The 24736-nt window shown below is 41.0% G+C and overlaps 1 protein-coding gene across 1 annotated transcript in view; it reads right to left on the bottom strand.

The window, feature by feature from the left end:
- Window positions 1-11914: 11914 nt before the first annotated feature.
- MAP3K20 (mitogen-activated protein kinase kinase kinase 20) overlaps window positions 11915-24736 on the bottom strand; it is a 153443-nt gene continuing 140621 nt past the window's right edge. The window contains exons 17-20 of the mRNA XM_075829475.1: window positions 20976-21092; window positions 19288-19362; window positions 18782-18923; window positions 11915-12782 (exon numbers count right to left, since the gene is read on the bottom strand). Of these exons, the coding sequence (XP_075685590.1) occupies window positions 12088-12782; window positions 18782-18923; window positions 19288-19362; window positions 20976-21092 (1029 nt within the window). The 3' untranslated portion in view covers window positions 11915-12087. The remainder of the gene's footprint in view (window positions 12783-18781; window positions 18924-19287; window positions 19363-20975; window positions 21093-24736) is intronic.

Raw genomic sequence — 24736 nt, 5'->3', positions numbered from 1 at the left:
TTTTTTTGAAAGTGGAAGAATCTGGCTATAACGGTTCTCACCAGTGTGATCTCTCGAAAACACGCTGTGTGTCTGCACTGCCAGAAGCTGGGCGTTCTGAAGAGAAGTGGATGATACTTCTCGTCAGAACGCCCAGCTAGTAAAAGTAGTAAAAACGCCCCGATGTACGCACATAATACACGCCCAGTTGGACTTTTACTGTAAACACGCCCACTTGGACTTTTGCAAGCCTCATTTGCATAAATACAAAAATGGTCATAACTTGGCCAAAAATGCTAGTTTTTTTTTAAATAAAAACGTTACTGTAATCTACATTGCAGCGCCTATCTGCTGCAATAGGAGATAGGGGTTGCAAAATTTGGTGAAAGCGCCTCTTTAAATAGGAAGTCTTTGAATTAAGGCGCACGCTGGCCCTTTAAGAAAGGACAAGTCAGTGTGCGCCCTCTAGTGACTGCAGCCGCACATCGGGGATGACGGCCACGGAGGGAGGTAAGGGATGCACTTACCTGACGCCGCCCAGGGCCAGCAGAGTGTCCGGATCTGGTAAGTGGAGCTCGGGATGAGCATGAGGGAATGGAGGGCGCAGGAACCGGAGCAGAGGCCGTGGGGAAGGCGGGGAACAGCGCGGCAGCTGTTACACTGGCTATCACTTGTATGGGACGGATTTGCTGTTCTTTACGTTCCCTGCCCAGTCTGTGCACTTTTTCTGTAGCTAAGGAGGGTAGTCCCAGGACGAGATTGAAAGCACCAGGATTATCCACTGTGACAAAGCTGATAAGGCAACAGAGAGGCAGAGAGGAGATCTTTCCTGGTTAGTATGCAAAACCCTGGGGAGTTGGAAGATAATACTTATATCAAGGCGGTTGTCCTCGGAGTAGTATTACGTGACTGGTATAGTTGAAGCCACATTTGGCAGTAAGTTTCAATAGAGGTAGGTTGCCAGCAAGAACTGACAGAGTAATTATAGGGTGTGTGACACGGGCAGGATAAGTTAAGCATGCAAAAAAGGGATTAAGAAAGTGTGGTAGCACTTTCTAGTCAGGGCGGCTAGGATCAAGAGAAGTCCCCTGGCAGGCAAGGTTTTGTATAGTTAAAATCAGCACTGGAGTGTAGAGGCTCTGATCGGTTATGCTGCTTTGAGTTGCCTCCTTTTAAGCTATAATGTAAAGATAGGGAGCAAAAAATTAAACTGGGCCTTTGTCTTGTTGCAGGCGGGGGGTGGGATATATACCGCTCCAGGACTTTTCTGCTGATCAGGCACGTATTTTCAGGAGCTCTTCTAAGATGTGCCATTCTAGATGCCCCGCCTCCGGTAGCCCATGCTAAAACATGTATGTCTGTGGGCAGCTTTAGTTAGTATAATTTTTTTTTTTACAATTTTACACACCAACTTGTATGGTTACGGAGAGTCTTTTGGTTTTATGTCCAGGGGGGAAATATTGTTGGGTTATGGTGGCTATCAATGATTTTTTTTTTTTTTTTTTAAGGACAGTTTGATCATGTAATGAGAATTTTAAATATAGTGATAATGATCTTTATTTATTCTTATAGAGAACTCTGGGTTACAACTGTTCATCTGCAAAATAGTTTGTTGCAGTTGGGGGTTAAAGCCAGACTGCTTTTTTCTGACTGCATGGGTATGGAACACCTGTTATAAAAAGTGACACGCTCTAGGGGTAGCCTAGAGGTTCTTGCCCCAGAGCTCATAGTAAGCTGGTAACCTGATAGGACAGGTGTTATTTTTATCTTTCTAAGGCTATACTTATGCACGAATTATGATTGCATCCAGTGTTCAACTGGGGCTTTTTTGGGCCCACCAGAGGAAATTATTCTGAGGGCCTATTCACCATCTATACATGTGCACTTTTATTTTCATCCTAATCTCTGTTATCATTGTACTTGCAGGAAATATCATCAATAAGGTCTAGTAGGTTATTTGGCAATGAGTCCAAGAAATAAAGCCTGTTGGCAAGTGATTGGTTAGAAAGTCACTCCAAATGGAGTTGTCCTCTACTGGAACTTTGGGGCCAATTAATGTGTCGGAACCAAAGTATAAAAATGGCCCCCTTGAAATATTCTATAACTCAACTTTGCACCTTCCCGCAAGACTATTGGCCCATGGAAAGTTCAATTCCAATTAATTTATTCACTACACAAAAAATATTTTGATCATATTCTACATTTTGTAACTTTAAGGTGTTTTCTGAAGTTGCAAAAAATGTCTAACAGCAGGAATTATGCTAAAATAAAAAGGAAGCAATACTCACCGGTTAAATCCTGCGCTGCTCCATTGGTCCCTACTGGTCTTTGCTTATTTTGCTGCAGCGATTACATGCCCCGTATATCCAATTACTGGCCTCAGAGGTCTCCTGCCGCACACCGTTAAGGCCAGAGATTGGCTGCAGCAGTTAGGGTATGTTCACACGAGGTCATTACGTCCGTAATTGACGGACATATTTCGGCTGCAAGTACCGGACCGAACACAGTGCAGGGAGCCGGACTCCTAGCATCATAGTTATGTACGACGCTAGGAGTTCCTGCCTCGCTGCCGGACAACTGTCTCGTACTGAAAACATGATTACAGTACGGGACAGTTGTCCGGCAGCGAGACAGGGACTCCTAGCGTCGTACATAACTATGATGCTAGGAGCCCGGCTCCCTGCACTGTGTTCGGTCCGGTACTTGCGGCCGAAGTACGTCCATCAATTACGGACGTAATGACCTCGTGTGAACATACCCTTACATGGGTATCAGACAGGCACATCATCGCTGCAGCAAAGTGAACAAAGACCAGCAGAGACCACCTGAGCAGCGGCACTGGAGTGGCCAGGGGATTTTCAGTTGAGTATTGCTTATCTTTGTTATTTAAGCATCATTTCTACTGTTAGACACATTTTTTACAAACTCAAGGAAAACCCCTTTAACCTGATCTCTTCCTATGGTAACCTGAAGTGGCTGCTTGCAAGAATGTGCAGCTTAAAGTTGTTTTCTGGTCTTTAAAAATTGTGTTCCAATGGTTTAACTGCAGTAAGATTAGTATAATGTACGGTCTGTAGCTGAATGACTCTGTAAGCCAGTCTCACATAGTCAAATGGCCCTGCTCCTGGGGGTTATCTCCTGCTTGGGTGATGTCCAATACACTGAACACATGGTTGTCTCCCTTCTCCCCCTCCCTGAATCACTGCGTGTTACACATCACATGCCTCTTATTCCCACTGCTCCCTGGTCTCTCCCTACCTCCCTTTCTCTGGATCGTGTTTCACAAGCTGGGCAGCAGATATTGCAGAATATAGCAGCAGAACAGCAGAGCTATGTCGCCGTAGCAGACATTGAGAGGGGAGCGGCATCATGGGAACGGTAGTCCTTTACATGGTATTTGTAGTCCTTTATATGGTAATTCTGCCCACAGAAAGCCCTAGTAAGGTGAAAATAACAGTGCTGCACAGAGCTGAGAGGCAAAATGAAAAATATCTATTTCTGAGCATCATCTGATGACCACTCAGACACATATAGGTACTTTTCTGTGTTTTTTTTTAAGCCCGGAAAACCCCTTTAAGAAAACCACTGCAAGTATATCAGTAAATTGGTTGTCAAGGCTACATGTTCTCTGCGCTTCTTGTAATGGTCTCAGTTAATCTGTTTGGAAAGTGTCACAGTTTTCAGAGATTACAAGCATCCTCCTCTGTTTGGAAGAAAAACTGTGCTTTCATAAACTGCTAGACTTTGAAGGTCAAGCCATCCCTGACTCTGAAAGCTAGTAACGATTTCCTTGCACACTTAAGTGTTTTGAGCTATTCCCAGGTGTACGGCGAAGCTTTGCAACAATTCATTTTCCAGGTTTTCCGGGTGGATGTTATAACAGTTTATATAATATTACTGTACAATATGAAGAAAATATTTTTTAAAGAAAAGACTTGATTGAGCATTGTTTCTGTTCCGTGCATTACATTTTCATGATGCATTTGAAATTGTACTGTTTTCTATCATTTCACATGTTTATCCTGCAATAGAATTATTGTGGAATTACAATTAAAGGCTATGTACACCTTTGACATCGTTTTTGCTTTTTGTTTTTTTTATAAAATTGTGCATCAGTGTGATTGGTGCAACTTTATAAATACATTTTATTTAAAAAATCTTTTTACTTTTTGAGATACAGCTGCTTTGTATTCTGTATACAGAGCAGCTGTATCCTCAGGCTAAATGCACACGTTGCTGAATTTGGTGCAGAAAATCTGCATCAAAACCGCAGGTCATTCTGCAGGTAAAACCCGCACCCAATAGTGCATTTTTTTATGCGTTTTTACATTTTGATTTGGAAATAGGTTTGTTTTTAGGCTGCTGATTTTGGTGTTTTATTTTTTTTTTAAAAAACTAATAAGATACAATTCCCAGTCGGAAACGCAAGGTAAATTGACATGCTGCAGATTTTAAAATACGCACCGCAGGTCAATTTACGTGCAGAAAAAACCCGCGAAGTGTAGATGAGATTTCTTAAAGGGTAACTAATTGTGCAAATCCGCAGCGTAATACAGTACCAGCAAAGTAAATGAGATTTTAAGAAATCTCATCTACACATTGCAGATTTTTTCTGCACGTAAATTAACCTGCAGTGCGGATTTTAACATTAGCAGCATGTCAACCTATCTTGCGTTTCCGCTTGCAAATAGTTTCTGACTAGTTTTAAGAAAAAACGCACCAAAATCTACAGCATAAATCCGCACCTATTTCCGCATCACAATGTAAAAACTGCACCAAAGACTGCGTTCCCACGTAGTGTAAAGGCTTCGGAATTCTGTGCGGAAATTCCGCAGCATTTACAGTAGCGGCAAAATGGATGAGATTTTGAAAATCTCATGGCCACGCTGCAGTGAAAACGTTAATAAATTGACCTGCGGTGCGGAATTTAAATCCGCAGCATGTCAATTTATGCTGCGTTTTCGTTGCTTTTCTGTTGCGGGTTGTCCCCATTGAATTCATTCAATGGGGATGCAAAACCCGCAGCAAAAACCCAACTGTTTTGCAACTTTGGCTGCGTAATCGCATCAAAAATCAACTCAAATGAAAGAAAAAAAAAAACATGCTTACCCAGAACTGTCTGCTTCTTCCTCCAGTCCGGCGTCCTGAGATAATGTTTCATTCCATATGACCGCTGAAGCCAATCACAGGCTGCAGCGGTCACATGGGCTGTAGCGTCATCCAGGGAGGCCGAACTGGACTGCAAAGGAGGGATTCGTCCCCCTGACAACAGCCTAGGTAAGCCTGGATGTTTTTTTTTACAAATTCTACGCTGCGGAAATTCCGGCCGAAAAATGTGGTGCGGTTTTTCATACAGAATGTGCTACGGATTCCAGGTCGGATACGCTGCGTGTTTTTTACGCAGTGTATAGGACCCGTGGGAACCTGGCCTAATAGTGCATTTTTTACCTGCGGAATTATCTGCATTCACCTGCAGAATTTCTGCACCAATTTCGCAACGTGTGCATTTAGCCTTGCATTTTGTAAGCCAAACCCAGAATTGAATCCAGGAGAGGAGACCTATAAGGCTTTTCTTTATGTATTTATTTTGTTTAGGTTCCATTCCTGGTTTTGGCTTCAAAAATACAAGCAAAATCTGCACTGCGGGAACAAGGCCTAAGGGTTTAATCACATACTACAGATTTGTTGTCTAAATTTCTGCTGCGTGCACATGGATTTTTGCAAGCCCCATTCAGATGAATGGGACCGTCGCAGATATTCCTGCAACAAATCTGCCATGTGTGAATATACCCTTAAAGTACAGCCGCCAGCTCTGTGTAACCTGTCTCCCTGCAGATTCCCACTCTCCCCATATAATGTGTGTGTACATGGATTGCGTATTCTTCGGTCGAGTATAGCGATATTTTGTATATTGATAATATTGGAAATGTCATTATATGCTATCATTTATAAATTCAGTATATAGCAGTATTTGCGTATACATCATATAAAGTTATGTGTACAGTATATAGTGGTATTATTAATATGTACACTATATGGCAGCATTATATTTACAGTATATATTGGCATTTGTGTACAGTATATGGCACCTTTGTGTGTACAGTATGAGGTGGTATTATATATGGATACAGTATATGAAGGTATTTATGTGAAATGGTTTATGTACATTTTATTAAGGTTTTATTTATATGTACAGTATATGGTGGCATTATATGTACAGTATATGGTGGCATTATATGTACAGTATATGGTGGCATTATATGTAAAATATATGGCAGCATTGTGAAGGAGTGGGGTTTTCCTAAAAGAGATTTGGCTTAGTGTGCCCGGTCTCTGTTGCAGACAGAAAAATGTCTGAATGTTTCTGCTATAAAAAGCTGCCCAGAAATGATTGAGGAAAAATCAAATAGAAACAAAGTGTCGATCTATTTGTATACCTGCAAGCTCAGAAACATGGCAGAGAAAAAGGGATAAATCTCCTACTGGTTCTTTTGATTTATGGCCTGAAATTGCTGGAGATGGGTGGAGCTCCTCTAAAAAGGGCGTGGCTTTGCGGTGTCTGCAATGTAGACCAGGCAAGCTGTGTGTTTGGTAGGTTTCAACTCAGCAAACTATTTCCTAACCAGTGACAAAGCCGCACAAGACCCATCCATTTCCCCTAACATGTTCACATATTCAGACTCCGCTCTCATGCTGTTCAAGCCACATACTTGCTTTAGTTCCCATCCTGGACTTCCACCACCATGGATCTGTACTCAGGGCCATAGACGAAACTACTAAGGTAGAAGGCATAGCAGCTGCTATGAGAGCCCAACAATGAAGGGTCCATCTCCACTCAGAGGTAAGTTGCAGTTAATAATGACTATGGATAATGAATTTCCAAGAATGTTCAGGGACCGCACTCGGTCACAAAATTAGATGTATTGCAAAATGTTGGAATGAAGTACATTTTGCTATGCATCAAATTTTTGGAATGGGTACTGTGGCCGAACATTTGTGTAATTTATTTTCTGGTGTGGGTGAGTTGGACCAAACCCACTAGCTGACATGCAGCGGACCTTTATCTACTAGTGTGCTGCTTCCAATATATATATATATATATATATATTTTTTTATGGATGATAAAAGTCGGGAGTGGAAAATTGAATAGGGCCCACTTCAAAATGTTGCCAAAGAGCCATGTGACATCGTTATCCGTTTTATATACTGTGCTGTGATGTCACAGAGTGCATAGAGACATGTTTGTTTCCATTATTCCTATGACGTGGTCATTGTGTACCTTATCTGTGCTGTGACATTGCTTTGTGCATTATTCCTACCGTATATTGTGACTTCACTGTAATTCCTGTTATGTAACTTCATTTTCTTGCACTGTGAAATTACTGTATTATTTCTATTCTATGACACTTAATACTATAGTTACACGGCACCTAGTTATAAAGTCCTGTGTGATCTGCTGTGGTCACTGAGAGCAGGGTTGCCAACCATAAATTAACAGATAATCAGTAAAAACTGCCGGTTGCCTTAAAAAAAAAATTCCCCATGATCTATTTTTTTTTATCTGGGACATTGAGCAAGTGATTGTGATGTAAAATGTAATTCTCATCATTCTGCTCTATAGACATGTTACTGATAATCTTTATGATTCTATTTTTTTTCCCCATCAAAATGTTTGTTTGTGAGCTGTGGTCAAGATGTAAAGAGAACCAAAAAAACCATAATGATGCGATCTCCTGGAAATAGTGAGGAGCAGAAGAGAGCCTGTAGGAGACTACAGCCTGGGTGAGTACTGGACAATGGACCGTGTGGCTGACTGGGTACTTTATATAGGGGGCACGTGGCTGAACTGTCAAGATATGTAGAAGGCATGAGGCTGTTCTAGGGGCAATAGGCTACACTGTGTATAAGAGCTATGTGGCTGGCACTAAAGAGGGGGTGTTTGCCTGCACTATATGGTGATGATATGGCTGGGTTCTATTCTATTGGGCAAATGGCTGCACTTGGGGGCACATGTGGTTGGCATTGTACATGAGCGGCATGTGGCTAGCAATGTATACGGGAGATTTGAGGTTATCACTGTATATGGGGGCAGGTAGCTTTTGTTCTATGCTGTGCTTTTATTAGCATTCTGTAACTGGTACCCTTAGAGGGGCAGCGCAGGCACCTTGAATGGATTTTTGTCCCAGCATGCTGCAGACTTGCGTTCAGCCATTTTTATATATGTACCATAATAAAAAGTGACGGCGTGTGTGATCCCCTCTCCACTGTGAATAAGCGTACAGTGGACATTGAATGTTATGTGCAGATCAAGCGCCGTATTCAGATCCCACATAATACGGTGCGTTGACCACCACTGCTGTAAATGATGTATGGCTATTTGCAAGCACTCATCTTTGACTCCCTCTGCAGAGGTTCCCCTAGGCACCAACCAATTCTACTTTCCCTTTTCATTCTGCCATGTGGAGAACAGATTGATATCTGCAGGCGGTTAGAAACTGGAAATAAATAATTAGAATGGGGACTATTTAGGGTTTCATCCCACTACCGGAGTTTCTCTTTGAAGGCTATGCAAACCTTTGAATCGCATTTTTATTTTAATTTTTTCAAAAACTGTGAGTGGTGCAACTTCATAAATAGTTATTAAAAAGTATTTTTTACTTTCTGTGGTACAGCTGCTCTGTATTCTCTATACAGAGCAGGTGTATCTTTCGTTATGACCTGAATCTGTCAGTCCCACGGACCTGATGGGATTAGGCAGAATTCACACGCAGCGTATCCACCCTGTGCTCTGCAGGGAATTCCGGGCTAAAAACCGTACCACACTGTGGAAAACTGCAGCACTTAGCCAGCCTGCTAGCATGACGCTTCATCCCAGGAGACCGCTGCAGCCTGTGATTGGCTGCAGCAGCGGTCACATGGGATGAAGCGTCATCACAGGAGGCTGGCCCTCTGATGTCAGCCAAGCCGGCATCTTGGGATGACGTTTCATCCCATGTGACCGTCGCTACAGCCTGTGATTTGGCTGCAGCGGTCACGTTGGATGAAACGTCATCCCAGGAAGCCACGCTAGAGGGAGGAACACAGACTTTTGATTAAGTATAAGATTTTTTTTTTCCTGAGTTGCGTTTTTTTGCAGCGGAATCACTGCGAATCCGCCGCAAAAAAACGCAACTACTGCTATTTGTTGAGGGTTTAACCTCCCCCTTGAGTTCAATGGGGAAAACCTGCAACAAATAAACAGCGTTTATGCAAATACAATTGACATGCTGCGGAATAAAACTCACCGCAGGTCAATTTCTGAGCGTTTTTTTCCACTCCGTATTTACGCAGCGTGTAGATGAGATTTGTTTTATCTCATCCACTTTGCTGCTACTGTATTTGCTGCGGGTTTTCTGCAACAAATTCCGTTGCAGAAAAACCGCAGTATTGACGTAACGTGTGAACTGACCCTAAGTGTGAGCGGGTTTTGGATCCACCTGTAGTCTATCACATATAAGTTATGAACTTAGATGTGGCAGATTGCAGGTGGATCCTGCGTGTCTGACCCACTTTCACTGAACCAGTCGGGTACGTGGGACTGACGGCTTCAGGTCATAACGAAAGATACAGCTGCTCCTTATAGAGAATACAGAGCAGCTGTATCTCAAAAAGTAAATTTTTTTTTAATAAAAACTATTTATAAAGTTGCACCAATCACATTGACTTTCCTTTTTTTTTTTATATAAACAAAACAAAAAAATTCCATTCAAAGGTTTACATAGCCTTTAAACTGCTCTTTAGCGAACATGCCGTGAATATATATATATATATATCTACTTTTCCAGCAGCAAAGTATTTCTGGATAATATGGGTTGTATGTAGCTACATTTATTAACGCAAATGTTCTAAATGATATCCTAACTGCTGAGTAGCAATAGTGTTATAAAACAGAGTAGTACGTCACCTCGCTGGCAGTTCACTCGTAAGTGTGTGCGGAAAATCTTAAGATGATTTTAGAAAACATTGAGGCAATAAATAATTGTCCACTTATTCATGTTTTGATTCCTAAGTTGATAGTGGCAATTACTGTACTGTCATTATACTATTCAGAGAGCTCAGGTACTAATCAAGGCAGGTACAAACAATTCCTTTTGTAAATCTTTTGAGTTTGTCACTCTAAAAGGCCTTCCTGATATGTTCTCAAAAGAACTGTGTCGTTCTCCTGCCTCTTGTTACTGTAACAGCCATCGCATTGATTGCCACCAATCAACATCAAAATAAATCATAGTGTTTCCTGCGTAGACCAGCAACTGATTTGATTACTTACAACCATCTCTGCTTGTATTATTACAATTAGAATGAGCATAAAAGCCGAAAATCACAGATATAGATGTTCCCATGGATGAATACTCAGCAAGAGCTACATTGTTTAAAAGTGACTGTGAAACAGCATATCTATATTTGAAATATAATGAGTAAGGTTGCCACCTGTCTAGTTCTAGTTGGTAAAATGCCAGTATATTCCAGCTCCATTAAAGTGTATTGTAAAGGACCCGGATCGCAGAAGTTCCTGCCTATTATCTCCCCCAATCTCCAGCTGCTGACTGCATTGCTGCAGCAGGGCTGTGATTTAGTGTATAAAAACCCACAGATTTTCAATTCCTCACACTCGGGGAGCAGAGAATCTAGGCAGAATTGTTAATAGATTAAAATCATGATTGTTCTCAGTATTTGTGTGGAGAGCATTTCATGGCATTGTTATTATTCGGGATATCAACTGCCTATTGTATATCTACATCAAGATTATGCAAACACAACAGAGATAAGTCGGCTGGAGATGGCGGCAGTGTGGTCTTGTGAACCAAAGCTCATGGCGATTATTTACAACAAATAATAAAGTGTTCGTGGTAATTGTGCACATAATATAGCACAGGGTTGCAATTAAAGCAATGAGTTGATTCTTATCTTACACTTTTTGTGTGGAAGTTTATTATTCTTTCTGATGTAGAAAAGTTGCAAAATGTACATTACTAAAAGTAGGTGGGGCTTAGCGGAAGGGGGCGGTTCTTCCAGCATCCAACAAATTTACTATAGTTTATGCCAGGTACTGCCGTAAATTATAGCTCATATCTACTCCTCTTCGTAGCTGCCATTTTCTGTAGTGTTGTCATACTATTCAGAGCTCAGATACTAATCAATATTTAGAATTGAGGCTTTTTATGTATGTTGCGGACAATCATAGGCTTTAGAGTTCGTAAAGGAGGAATGTGGTGACAAGGGTGACATCACAAGAGTGCAGTATATAAATTAAAAGTCCCATACAACGTGTTTGTACACTGCCTGTTATCTAAAGAATAGATCAGTAGTGCTTGAAACGCAGTATGTCACTAAAACAATTAAGACGTTTTACTCCACTGATGGTGCCTTTGTCTCCTATGAGGTTGCTTGGTTGAAAGTGCATCCAGGATAATTTTTTAAAGTATCTACTCCTCTCACTATTTTTGAGACATCCCTCCACAACTTCTGGCATCCTGACACCAGCAAAACACACATTGTATTTGGCTAAATTCACCTTTCTTCCATGAGCAGGCTATTGTACAGCTTCTGGTCAGCAATGTGCACTGTGAATCATATATGTAAACTGCACCATATCTGCACCACTCTCCGGATTGGCAAACTTTGAAAGAACCAGGACTTCTGTGAATGTCATCACCCAAATGTATGGTCAATGTACCTGACCATTAGATAAGGTCACAAAGTATGGTAAGGGGAAAGTGTGACCTCAGGAACCTCTATTATTACCAAAAACAAGGGGCCTGTTCCCAGACAGAAAATTGGCTGTGCAATGAGTAGATGGACAGGAGTCCAGGAGGGCTCACCTGTATGGGACGCTCTGAATATGGATTTCTAAGTAAGCCAAGAGGCAGGTACTAAATAAATGCTCTTTAAGAAAATGAAGAGCCCCATAAGTTTATTTCCAGATTGCAATACGCATAGAAATAGAGAAACCGTTTAAAAATATAAATATAAAATATATATTTAATATTTATATATTTGATATTCAAGCATCCAATTAAATTAGATAAAATTATAGCATCTTATAAAATAAATAGTAAGCCTAAATTTATACTATGGACGGCTACGACTAGACAGTCTGGGTCGCTCTTTTTTCGACTTGCTTGTTGTTGGGGATTTATGACTTTTTTTGGAATGTTCTACCTTTATCCATCCTCCGTCATTGTTAACCTTGTTTTCCTCTCCATTAGCAGTATCAGAGGTTGGCACAGGCATTCCTGGTATGTGTCTGCTTTGGGTTTGGCTAGTTCGATGTGGTTTATAATCATGAGACTTTGGATTACTTTGTGCTATTGCATATGACTTATATTTTCCATTGCTTGTCTGAGGGCTTTTCCGATCCACTCTCCTTTGCGTTGATGTGCTATGAATGTTTTGGTGGTAAAAAGTGTTGTTTGCCCTCTTTCGGGCCCTTTCTCTCTCTGAGGGGCTATCGGAAGCCGTACTTGATGCACTGCTGCCTTTAGAACTTTGGAAAGACAAGGCAGACAGATTTTTGGTTATTCCAAGTTGTGTTGGTGAAGAGCTGCGGGAGTAATTGATAGGTGTGATTTGTAATGTAGGTAATGTGACGCGTGTTCGTCTGACGGCAGCAGCATAAGATGCTTGGTTGTGAAGATATGGTAACACCTGGGATAGGTTCGTAAGGCTGGAAGAGTGGGAACGAGGTAAGCCAGTGTGATGCGGAGAAGACACATGCGTGGCCATCTGACGCATTCTCAAAGTGTAGATCCATTGGCAGTCAACATCTGTAGGAATTCAAAATACCATCAGTGAAAGCAATTCAGAGAAATAAAAAGAAAACACTGAAACATATATTGTGAGTCATTACAATGAATTCAAATCAATGAATGTAGCCCTAATAAATCGTGTACAAACTCTTAAAGGGGCCCTTCAGTTTTATTTATATTGATGGCCTATCCTCAGGATAGGTCATCAATATCTGATCGTGGGGGTCTGACTTCTGGGACCCCGCCGATCAGCTGATTAAAGAGTAAGTGCACTTGAATCAAACTTGATATGTCAAATCTGCACTGTGTGAATAACGCCTAACACCGTTCCTGCTGAAATTAGTGGGATATCTGTGTAATGCACGGATACGCTGGGTCTTCCAGAGATAGACAGATGCTATCTGTAGAAGTTCTAGCTATTGGTCCTGAAAAGGGGACCCTCCACAGAATTACTTAGTAAGGCATTTGAAAATGGTCCTAATATGCAAGTGTTAAAACTATGAGGGTACTAAAACAAGAGAACAGCACCATGAAAAATGTTGTAAAATGAATGCAAATTAACCCCAGGATGAATTACCCCCTAGACCTCCAATGTATTTACAAGAAATTAACAACATCCAAATGTAGCCCAAATAAACAGATGATAATACAGAAACCATTCTGAAACATCACACATCTAGCGAATAACCATCCACTCTTTTTTTGCATTTATTTTGATGCTTGTGACTTTCTGGTGAAATACATTTTGTAGGTTTTCAACATTAAATCCTCAGTAAAACGTCCAAGAAGGGCTTCAAGAATAAAACACTAAGGGCTTATTCAGATGAACGTAAAATACGTCCGTGCAACGCGCGTGATTTTCACGCGCCTCGCACAGACCTATGTTAGTCTATGGGGCCGTGAAGAATGTCCGTGATTTTTGCTCAGCGTGAGTCCGCTGCATAAAACTCACGACATTGTCCTATATTTGTGCGTTTTTCGCGCATCACGCACCCATTGTAGTCAATGGGTGCGTGAAAATCACGCGCACCACACGGAAGCACTTGCGTGGGACGCGCGTAGTTCACGCAACAGCAGTCAAAAGTATGTTTGGAAACAGAAAAGCACCACGTGCTTTTCTGTTTACAAACATACAAACAGAGTGTCATAATGATGGCGGCTGCGCGAAAATGACGCAGCCACGCATCATATGTAATGACACACGGAGCTGTTAAGTGCCTTTTGCGCACGCAAAACGCTGCGTTTTTTGCGTGCGCAAAGCCCTTAGGGAGGATTTACACGAGCGTGTGCGTTTTGCGCGCGCAAAAAATGCGGCGTTTTGCGCGTACAAAAGGCACTTAACAGCTCCGTGTGTCATCACCATATGATGCGCGGCTGCGTGATTTTCGCGCAGCCGCCATCATTATGACACTCTGTTTGTATGTTTGTAAACAGAGAAGCACGTGGTGCTTTTATGTTTTCAATCACACTTATTACTTCTGTTGCACGAATCACGCGCGTCCCACGAATATGCTTCCGTGTGGTGCGCGTGATTTTTACGTTCCCATTGACATGGGTGCGTGATGCGCGAACAGCGCAGAAATATAGGACATGTCGTGCGCTTCACGCAGCGGACACACGCTGCGTGAAAATCACGGACTGTCTGCACGGCCCCATAGGCTAATATAGGTCCGTGCGACGCGCGTTAAAATCACGTGCGTTGCACGTACGTATTACACGCTCGTGTAAATCCTCCCTTACAGTGGGTATTTACGGTATATAAAATCATAGCCCAATCTTTTCAATGAACTGACATTTTTGCTTTCATTACATTTACCAAGATATTTATTAACCCGGTTCCATAGAACTCTGTGAGGTTTGGATCTTGGGGTTGTAATATGAATGCGGAAATGCGGCAGCAATAGGGCCATCTGAAACTGGCCTTAGTCATTATAAAAGTAAATATCTTATAGTGTAAACGTCCTGTAAATCGTCCTGTTAGTGAAAAACATTAAGGCCCTTTTGCGCACAGTTTTTTTTTTTTTGCAGGCGGAAAAATCTGCCTCAAAATTCCTTCAGGAATTTTGAGGGAGATTTTGACCTGCCTGCACTCTCTTAGGGTATGTTCACACGACAGCGTCCGTAACGGCTGAAATTACGGGGATGTTTCAGCCTGAAAACATCCCCGTAATTTCAGCCGTAACGGCATGTGCAGGTGCTTGAACGCCGCGTCCATTACGGACGTAATTGGCGCTGCTATTCATTGGAGTCAATGAATAACGGCTCCAATTACGGCCAAAGAAGTGACAGGTCACTTCTTTGACGCGGGCGTCTATTTACGCTCCATCATTTGACAGCGGAGGGTAAATATACGCCTCGTGTGAACAGACAAACGTCTGCCCATTACTTTCAATGGGCAGATGTTTGTCAACGCTATTGAGGCGCTATTTTCGGATGTAATTCGGGGCAAAAACGCCCGAATTACATCCGTAATTAGTGAGTGTGAACATACCCTTAGCCACGCTTCTTGTGGCGGTTTTTGGCCGTGGGCAAAAAATGCAGCGATTACAGATTTTCTGCATCCCATTGATGTCAATGGGAGGTCAGAGACAGAAACATCTGAAGAAAGGGCCTGACTCTTCTTTTTCCCGCGAGCATTTTTTTCCGCTCACAGAAAAAAAACACGCCTCCTCCTCTTATTGAAACCAATGGGAGGCGGTTTCTGCATCAAAAACAGCACCGAAACCTCTGTGTGAACATACCCTTAGACCTCCTTGACACAAGGTTTTTGTCTGGCGTTTTATACTGCATGTTAAGATGGCAGGAGTTTTTAAATGGTACGTGTTTTTCATGGCATTTTTTACATGCTTTTCTGGTGGAGAATTTTTGGGCTATACAGAAGCCTATAGGAAAAATGCCAGAAAAATGTATCCATACCTAGAGCATACTACCACAGAATCAAAAAACACCACAAGCCAAAACGCTTTGTATGTAGCCTTTTTCAATAATTCAGTGTAGACTTTAAAATAACAACATCTAGCCACAGTGTTTTTGCCTTTAAAAAAAATAGGCACTTCGAAAACACCATGAAAAATGCATCAAAACGCTGTGTGTGAATCCAGCCTAATGATGGTTAGAGTGAGACATATTGTCCCGTGCATGGCCACCTTAAAGGATGTTCGAAAGCTTGGGATTGGAATGGATTTTTCCCCACATCCAATTCCAACATTCACTTTTTGTGTACACACAAACTCACACTTTTTCAACTATCTTTACCCTCGCAAATCTGCACATGCACTTCTCTTTAACTAAGTATTTGACTTGCAAATGAATGATATTGAGATGTAGAAGTCTTGATTTTTCCATTTCAAAAAAATGTGGCAAAAAAGTGCCACTTGTCATTAACTCTATTAAAATGTAATTACCAAATAAAAAAAAGAGATCACAAGATGTTCTCAATATTTAGGCTGCAGATTGTTCTAACTCCCAGGGAGTAACACTGCCCCTTGGTGGTAACTCGAAGACATCTTTCATTTCTATTGTATTTATTAACTTTTATCTGACATATAAAAATAACTGTAGAATAACTTCAGAAGGAATCCTGAAATAACTATTTTTAGGAGAGCTGTTTATATACTGTCACTTTCCACCCATTATTTATTAATTTATTCCCCTTAGAAATACAGCTGCTACAGTCTTCACAAATAATGACAAACTTTACAGAACAAAATACTACATGTATTTATTTATCTATCTCATAGTCATTTAAAGGACAATACATGTAATCAGGGTTTTAAAAACCGCATTCACATGTAGCAGAAAAATTCAGAATGGAATTGAAGGCATGTTACGTATTTTCCCATCTGCAGTATGTCAACACTGTTGCAGATTTGTCACGGATTTTCACTGCGGATTTCATTCTTTGCAATGCATGGTTTGAAATCCGCATGTAACATTTGCAGATTCTCTGCAAAATCCGTGGCAACACCTTTCTTCAACTTTAACCCCTTAAATGGGTTGGCCCATGAATATTTGATAAATGTATGGTCGACGGGGATCCCACCACTGTGATCCCCAGCGATCACAAGAAAATCGAGGGGTCCGTGTTCCCTGTTTGAATTGGGCTTGCGCACTACCGCTCCATTCAATGTCTATGAGACTGCTTGGCTATTTCCATCAATCGTACATTTAGCACCTATCCTATGGATAGGTGATAATTGTTTTTTGTGGAATAATCCCTTTAAAGGCCGGCCTATTTTGGTGAAAGAGAGGTCCCCGCCTTTTGTTAAAATCCTTAGTTGCCGCGGCCGCTATTGACCGCGGCATCAGTAGAGTTGAACAGCAGGAATCGAAGTTATCTCTGATCCCAGTCGTTACAGCGGAATGTTGGCCGTAAGTTAGTCAGTTCCTGTTGGTCAGGGTATGTGCACACCACAACGCCAAATACGGCTGAAATTTAGGAGCTGTTTTCTCCTGAAAACAGCTCCGTAATTTCAGACGTTTTTACAAGTGCATGCGTTTTTCGCGGCGTCTTTTACGGACGTAATTGGAGCTGGTTTTCATTGGTGTCAATGAAAAACGGCTCCAATTACGTCCCAAGAAGTGTCCTGCGCTTCTTTGACGCGGGCGTAATTTTACGCGCCGTCTTTTGACAGTGACGCGTAAAATTACAGCTAGTCTGCACAGAACATCGTAAGACCCATTGCAAGCAATGGGCAGATGTTTGCCGACGTATTGGAGCCGTCTTTTCAGGCATAATTTGAGGCGTAAAATGCCTCCATTACGTCTGAAAAGAGGTCGTGTGCACATACCCTCATAGTGAAGTAATGGTGCCATCACCATGATGCAATAGTACTATTACATCATAGGGTGGGAAGAGGTTAAAGAGCAGCTCTCCATAAATGCAACTAAATAGAATCCCTAAGGGTATGTTCACACGGCCAAATTTCAGACGTATACGAGGCGTATTTTGCCTCGTTTTACGTCTGGAAATACGTCTCAAATACGTCGTCAAACATCTGCCCATTACTTTCTATGGGTATAACGCTGTATTGTACACACGACGCGTAATTTTACGCGTCGTACGGCAATTACGACGCGTAAAATTACGCCTCGTAAAAAGAAGTGCAGGACACTTCTTTGGACGTTTTTGGAGCTGTTTTCTCATAGACTCCAATGAAAACAGCTCCAAAAACGGACGTAAAAAACGCAGCGAAAACGGCGTGAAAACGCCGCGAAAAATGCGAGTTGGTAAAAACGTCTGAAAAGCAGGGTCTGTTTTCCCTTGAAAACAGGTCTGGATTTTCAGACGTTTTTGTTGACTACGTGTGAACATACCCTTAGGCCACATTTACACAACTGCATTGGTTTTGCGGCCACATAACCACGGATCCATTGCAGTCTATCGGACCACAAAAAAACCCTTAATGTGCATCCGTGTCTCATCCAGACTCACGGATCCACAACGATTCAATAGTGTTGGTGAATCTGCAAATCTGGACCGTATAATGACTTGACCGGAGTTTTTACAGTCCGGATTTTCAGCCCAGCACTGATCCATGTAAATCATGGTTGTGTGCATGGGGCCATAGAAAAGAATTGATCCACAATTTATCTGCAAAAATAAGTATAAATTGCGGCCGCAAAAATATGGTCGTGTGCATGAGGCCTAATTGAAAATTCTATTTAGCGGTTACTTAAAGTTATTCTTAGTTATATCTGTTTCTAGGAAAGCAGTGCGGTAACTAATAAAGGCTGCCATTATAAACCGCTATGGGAGCGCCTGGGAGGGAGGATGAGTCCCTGCATAACACTCTGTTACTAACCTCTGCCTGTCTCGGCTCTTCTGCTATGTTCATATGACACCACTGGATTCCAGACTAGACAAATCTCTCACCAACACAGTTGCGTACACACGAGGTCATTTAGTCAAATGTCAGTTCTATACTTAATATAATATTCTCCATAGTATTACATGGTATTTATTAGGATTTTGCACATCTGTGTTAATCCAGCATTTTGTAATTTGACCCTCTTACTGGAATCGTTAGGTTTGGTCTCAGAATTTAGCAGCGACGACTTAATGGCGAGTTGGACTGGCTTCACTGCATCTTCGTTTTTCATCTTGTTCCAGTGAATTTTATGAATGTGTTTGGTTAATTTAGGAGTTCTGACATCGCTCTTTTGGAAGAAAAAAAATATAAAATGAAAATAAAGAACCGCTCAATAAACATTCTGCATTGAAATGAACCAAAACAACAAAGAACAAAACAGATACATACATACAATAAATGAGCTTTTATTAGGGAGTGCTGAGCCAACTGGCTTCAGTCCTCCGTTCACTCCCCGTTACTCTGGCTAATATTTCAGGTTTCCAGATTGTCTATTAGCAGTCTGGCAGTCTACCTGCTGTCCTGTATTATATAAATATGCATGCAAGCTTAAAGGGGAACTCCACACAGACAAATCCTTCAATATTCTGACTACTAATAAGGTTTAATTTTGTTTATGGTTGCTATACATAACCTGTATGTGTGAAACTTACCTCATAGCTCACAATACACTCAACAGACTCATTCTCTGGGATTCCCACAATCCATTTCTCCATTACAAATGGTGGCTGAGGAATAAAGAAAAGAAACCATATCCAAAACATGATTGAATTAAAAATAATAAATGAAACTATAACATTTATCTGTATCTATTGTATACATACTTTATGGAAATACTTCCCTACATTCTCTCATATATTTAGGATATCCCAATTGGATCTAATGCAGGTCAGAATTCTGTTCCTGAGTCACTACTAATCTATCTATCTATAAGGCGTAAGGCCCTGTTCACACAGTTTTTTTGCAGGCAGAAAAATCTGGCTCAACATTCCTTCAAGAATTTTGAGGCAGATTTTGACCTGCCTACAATGTCTTATCGCTATTTTCGCAGTGTTTTTCGCCCGCAGCCATTGAGCGCCACGGGCAAAAAACGCTGTGAAAACCTCTCTCTACCTTCCATTGATTTCAATGGGAGGACAGAGGTGTAACTGCAGCAAGAAAGAGCATGCCGCTTTTTTTTTCACTGCAAGTGGCTAAAAGCCACCGCCGGGAAAAAAACGCCTCCGCATCCCATTGAAATCAATAGGAGCCGATTTCGGACTTTTTTTGGCGCTAATTCCGTGGTTTCCGTGTGAAAATCAGCGTAAAAAAACTCAATGTGAACTGTGCCTTATTGTAGAGCTGGACGGTTTCTTGTGCTGTTTTATTTAAGTTGCATTTAAGTTAGAAGTTTCACTTTTCCTCCCCTGAAAATTTTCTATCGTGATAGGTGACTCTAAATGAAATGTTTATATTTTTTAGCTTTTCAGATGCATTCAGTGCATTGTAGGACTTTAATGTATTCCTTAGGTTTGAGGTCCAGTACGTGCTGCAAGTCGCCATCTTGGTCTAGTTTACAAGGCAATCAGACAGGTATGTGTGCAAAAAATCTCAACAGTAGTGAGTGATTCATCTGATTATTTTACATCTAATCATGTTGCTTAATGGAATATTCTGGAGAAAAACATTTAGGCTCTAGTCATACGACTTATATGGAAGCTACACAAACAACCAAGCACTTTCGCTTTGCGGTTTTCTTCACTCCCCATAGACATCTATGGAGACTGCCAAGCACAGAAATGACGGGTATCTCCTATAACTTTTGCTTAGCTTCAGGGCAGCAACGGGAAAGAAAGGACCCCTGTTTACGTGCATGGTGCGGGTCCTAGCGGTAGGACCCCATAGATCGGACAATTATGGGATATCCTATGGATATGTCATAAATATCTTTCTCTAGAATCCCCTAGTATTGAAATAGTTAGCATGTTTCAACAAGCTGCACCACAAGGAACTAGTGCACATCTTGTTAGTTCAATTGGTAATTTATTAACTTTCGTCAGCGGTAGAATTTGTAAAGTGCACAGCTCGAGGCCTATCATTCAATAGTTAGCTGGAATTGAACAGTTATCCCAGTTTATTTAGCAGAGAATGATAATTCTCTCAGCTGCTGAAACTCAAATGCACTAAATACACCTCCTATGTTGCCTGTTAGTGATGGTTGTACATGGACAGAGATACGTTGTGTGTGTGTGTATGTGTATATATATATATATATATATATATATATAATTGTTATCATTCCCTTTACAATATCTGTATATTGTGAATTGCGTTATGTGCTCAGGCTTTTAACATCACTTACTTTAGTCATCCTTAGCGCTTCAGCCTCTGGCTGACTTCTGGTGAATGTCACATCCTTTATGTATGTTATAGCAATTTCATCTCCATCAAGTTCCATGTACATTTTCCATTTACAATCCTGAAGTAAACAAACTGTTTTAATTGGGAAACAAGAAGACAACTTCTATATTACTGCAAGAGCATTCTGTTCATAGAGCTGACACCATCTATGACATAATATATCCAATGACTATAATGGACTGAAAAGCTGAACAGGATACACTATAGGTGTTACTTAAAGAGGCTCTGTCACCACATAAGTGGCCTATCTTGTACATGATGTGATCGGCGCTGTAATGTAGATTACAGCAGTGTTTTTTATTTAGAAAAACGATCCTTTTTGACAGTTATGACCTATATTAGCTTTATGCTAATGAGTTTCTTAATGGACAACTGGGCGTGCTTTACTTTTTGACCAAGTGGGTGTTGTACAGAGGAGTGTATGAGGCTGACCAATCAGCGTCACACACACTTCTCCCCATTAATTTACACAGCAGATAGCGTTCTTATTACATCACTATGTGCAGCCACATAAGCGCACTATAACATTACTCAAGTGTCCTGACAGTGAATATACATTACCTCCAGCCAGGACATGATATCTATTCAGAATCCTGACACTTCTGTAGCGTCTGTGTGGGATTTACAGCAAGGCAAGCGTAATCTCGTTTTAAATGACAGGTTACATTGTAATTAGAGATGAGCGAACTTATCAAAAGTTCGGTTCGGCTAGTTCGCCGAATTTCACAAAAAAGTTCGGTTCGGACCGAACTAGTTCTGACCGAACCTGTCACTTACGTGCGCCGAGCATGCTACTGTCCGGGGTGCTGATAGAGTTAATGGGCTGCACTAACTCTTTCAGCAACCTTCACAGTACATGCTCGGCGCGCGAAAAATACAATTTAAATGTAATAAAAAAATAAAAATTATACGTTCGTACTTACTTTCCTCCTGTCCGGCCTCCAGCGATGACGTTTCATCCCTTTCGCCGCTGCAGCCAATCACAGGCTGTAGTGGCGGTCACGCACGTCAGGATGACGCTTCATCCCACGTGACCGCCTCTGCAGCCAATCAGAGGCTGCAGCGGCGACATGGATGAAACGTCATCGCTGGAGGCCGGACAGGAGGAAAGTAAGTATGAACGTATTATTATTATTTTTTGGCATGTATGTATGTTGTCATGTATGTATGTTGTCATGTATGTATGTATGTTGTCATGTATGTATATCTGTGCATGTATGTTGGCATGTATGTATATATGTGCATGTTTGTATGTATATTTGCATGTATATATTTGCATGTATGTATGTTTGCATGTGTGTATGTTTGCATGTATGTATTTTTGCATGTATGTTGTCATGTATGTATGTATGTATGTATGTTGTCATGTATGTATGTATATATGTGCATGTGTGTATGTATATTTGTATGTATGTTTGCATGAATGTATGTTTGCATGTATGTATGTTTGCATGTATGTATGTATGTTTGTATGTATATTTGCATGTGTGTGTATATATATATATATATATATATGTATGTATGTTGTCATGTATGTATGTTGTCATGTATGTATATATGTGCATGTGTGTATATATGTGCATGTGTGTATGTGTATATATTTGCATGTATGTATGTTGTCATGTATGTATGTATATATGTGCATGTATGTTTGCATGTATGTTGGCATGTATGTATACATGTGCATGTTTGTATGTATATTTGCATGTATATATGTTTGCATGTGTGTATGTATGTTTGCATGTATGTATGTATGTTATCATGTATGTGTGTATGTATGTTGTCATGTATGTATGTATATATGTGCATGTATGTATGTTTGCATGTTTTTATTTTTGCATGTATGTTTATATATATGTGCATGTATGTAATTATGTTTGCATGTATTTATGTTTGCATGTATATTTGTGCATGCTTGTATATATGTATGTATGTATCTTTGCATGTTTGTTTGTATGTATGTATGTTTTCATGTGTGTGTGTGTATGCATGTATGTATGATAGTTTGCATGTATATATGTGTGTATGTTTGCATGTATGTATATATGTGCATGCTTGTATGTATGTTTGTATATATGTATGTATGGCCATGTATGATACTGTCTGCTGGCGCCCTGTATCTAAGTCAACTTCACGGCAGGCTTCTATACATGGTATAACAGTCAGTATCACACATTAAACTGAATCTAAGCCTACGACATGTTTTATTTAATTATTTTTTTTCACAGGTTTGGTGTTTGGACTACGTCGGTTTCGAGGACTACTTAGATGACGTTTTTTTTTCTACAATAAAATGGTTAATGAGGGTTGTGTTGGAGGTGCTTTATTTCAATAAAATATTTTATCTATATCTTTGTCTTTTTCTTTTCAAATTTTATTACTACCACTTTAGTAATGGCCGCTGTCTGAGTGACAACATCCATTACTAAGGCGAGGCTTAGTGTTAGCCGGTGCAGAGGCTAACACTAACCACCATTATTACCCCGGTACCCACCACCACCAGGGGTGCCGGGAAGAGCCAGGTACGATCCAGTACCCGACCATCTGTTGTGATGGTCGGGCTCTGGGGCGGCCGCAGGCTGGCATTATGAGGCTGGGAAGGGCCAAAAACAGTGGACCTTCCCACCCTTGTAATGCTAGGCTGCTGCTGCTGTGTTGTATCTGGCTGGTTATAAAAGTGGGGGGGACCCCACGTCATATTTTTAAATTATTTATTTAATTTTTATTTTTTTTAAAAGACATGGGGTTCCACCCAATTTATCATAACCAGCCACATACAACACAGTGTTATTAGCCTGGGAATGGACAAAACCAGTGGCCCTTCCCACCAATGTAATGCCAGACTGCTGCGGCCTTGTATATGGCTGGTTATTAAAAATGTGGGGGACCCGTCTATTGCTAAATTTGTTAAATTCAAAAAAAAAAACCGACGTGGGGGTCCCCCCCATTTTTATAACCAGCCCGATACAACACAGCAGCAGCAGCCTAGCATTACAAGGGTGGGAAGGTCCACTGATTTTGGCCCTTCCCAGCCTCATAATACCAGCCTACGGCCGCCCCAGTACCCGACCATCACAACAGATGGTCGGGTACTGGATCGTACCAAGCTCTTCCCGGCACCCCTGGTGGTGGTGGGTACCAGGGTAATAATGGGTGGTTAGTGCTAGCCTCTGCACCGGCTAACACTAAGTACCGCCTTAATAATGGACGCTGTCAATCAGCCAACTACCATTATCTAGGCACTAATAAAGTTTAAAAAAACCACAAAGACAATTCTTTTTTATTGAAATAAGAAATCCCCAACAAAACCCTCGTTAACCATTTTATTAAAATTTGAAAAAACGTAGATCTACGCAGTAGTCCAACGAATCGAAGACGTAGTCCAATCGGTACATCAAAATCTGCAACAACATAAAAAAACAGTTGTCAATGTGAACAATACCAATACTTCTACTCACCTACACACATATATACACGCACACACAAACAAACAACCATACACAGACACACACATATATACACAAACAACAAGATATACACACACACACACACACACACACACATATACACGAACTCACACATATACAAACAAAAACACACATATCCAAACACACACACACACAAACACACCCATATATACACACAAACACACACCCATATACACAAACACACACATATACAAAAACACACACATATACAAAA

Source organism: Rhinoderma darwinii, chromosome 6 (assembly GCF_050947455.1).
Source record: "Rhinoderma darwinii isolate aRhiDar2 chromosome 6, aRhiDar2.hap1, whole genome shotgun sequence".
Taxonomy (NCBI): Eukaryota; Metazoa; Chordata; class Amphibia; order Anura; family Rhinodermatidae; genus Rhinoderma; species Rhinoderma darwinii.
Note: the sequence above shows the minus strand (reverse complement) of the source record. Positions and strands in the feature narration are given on the sequence as shown.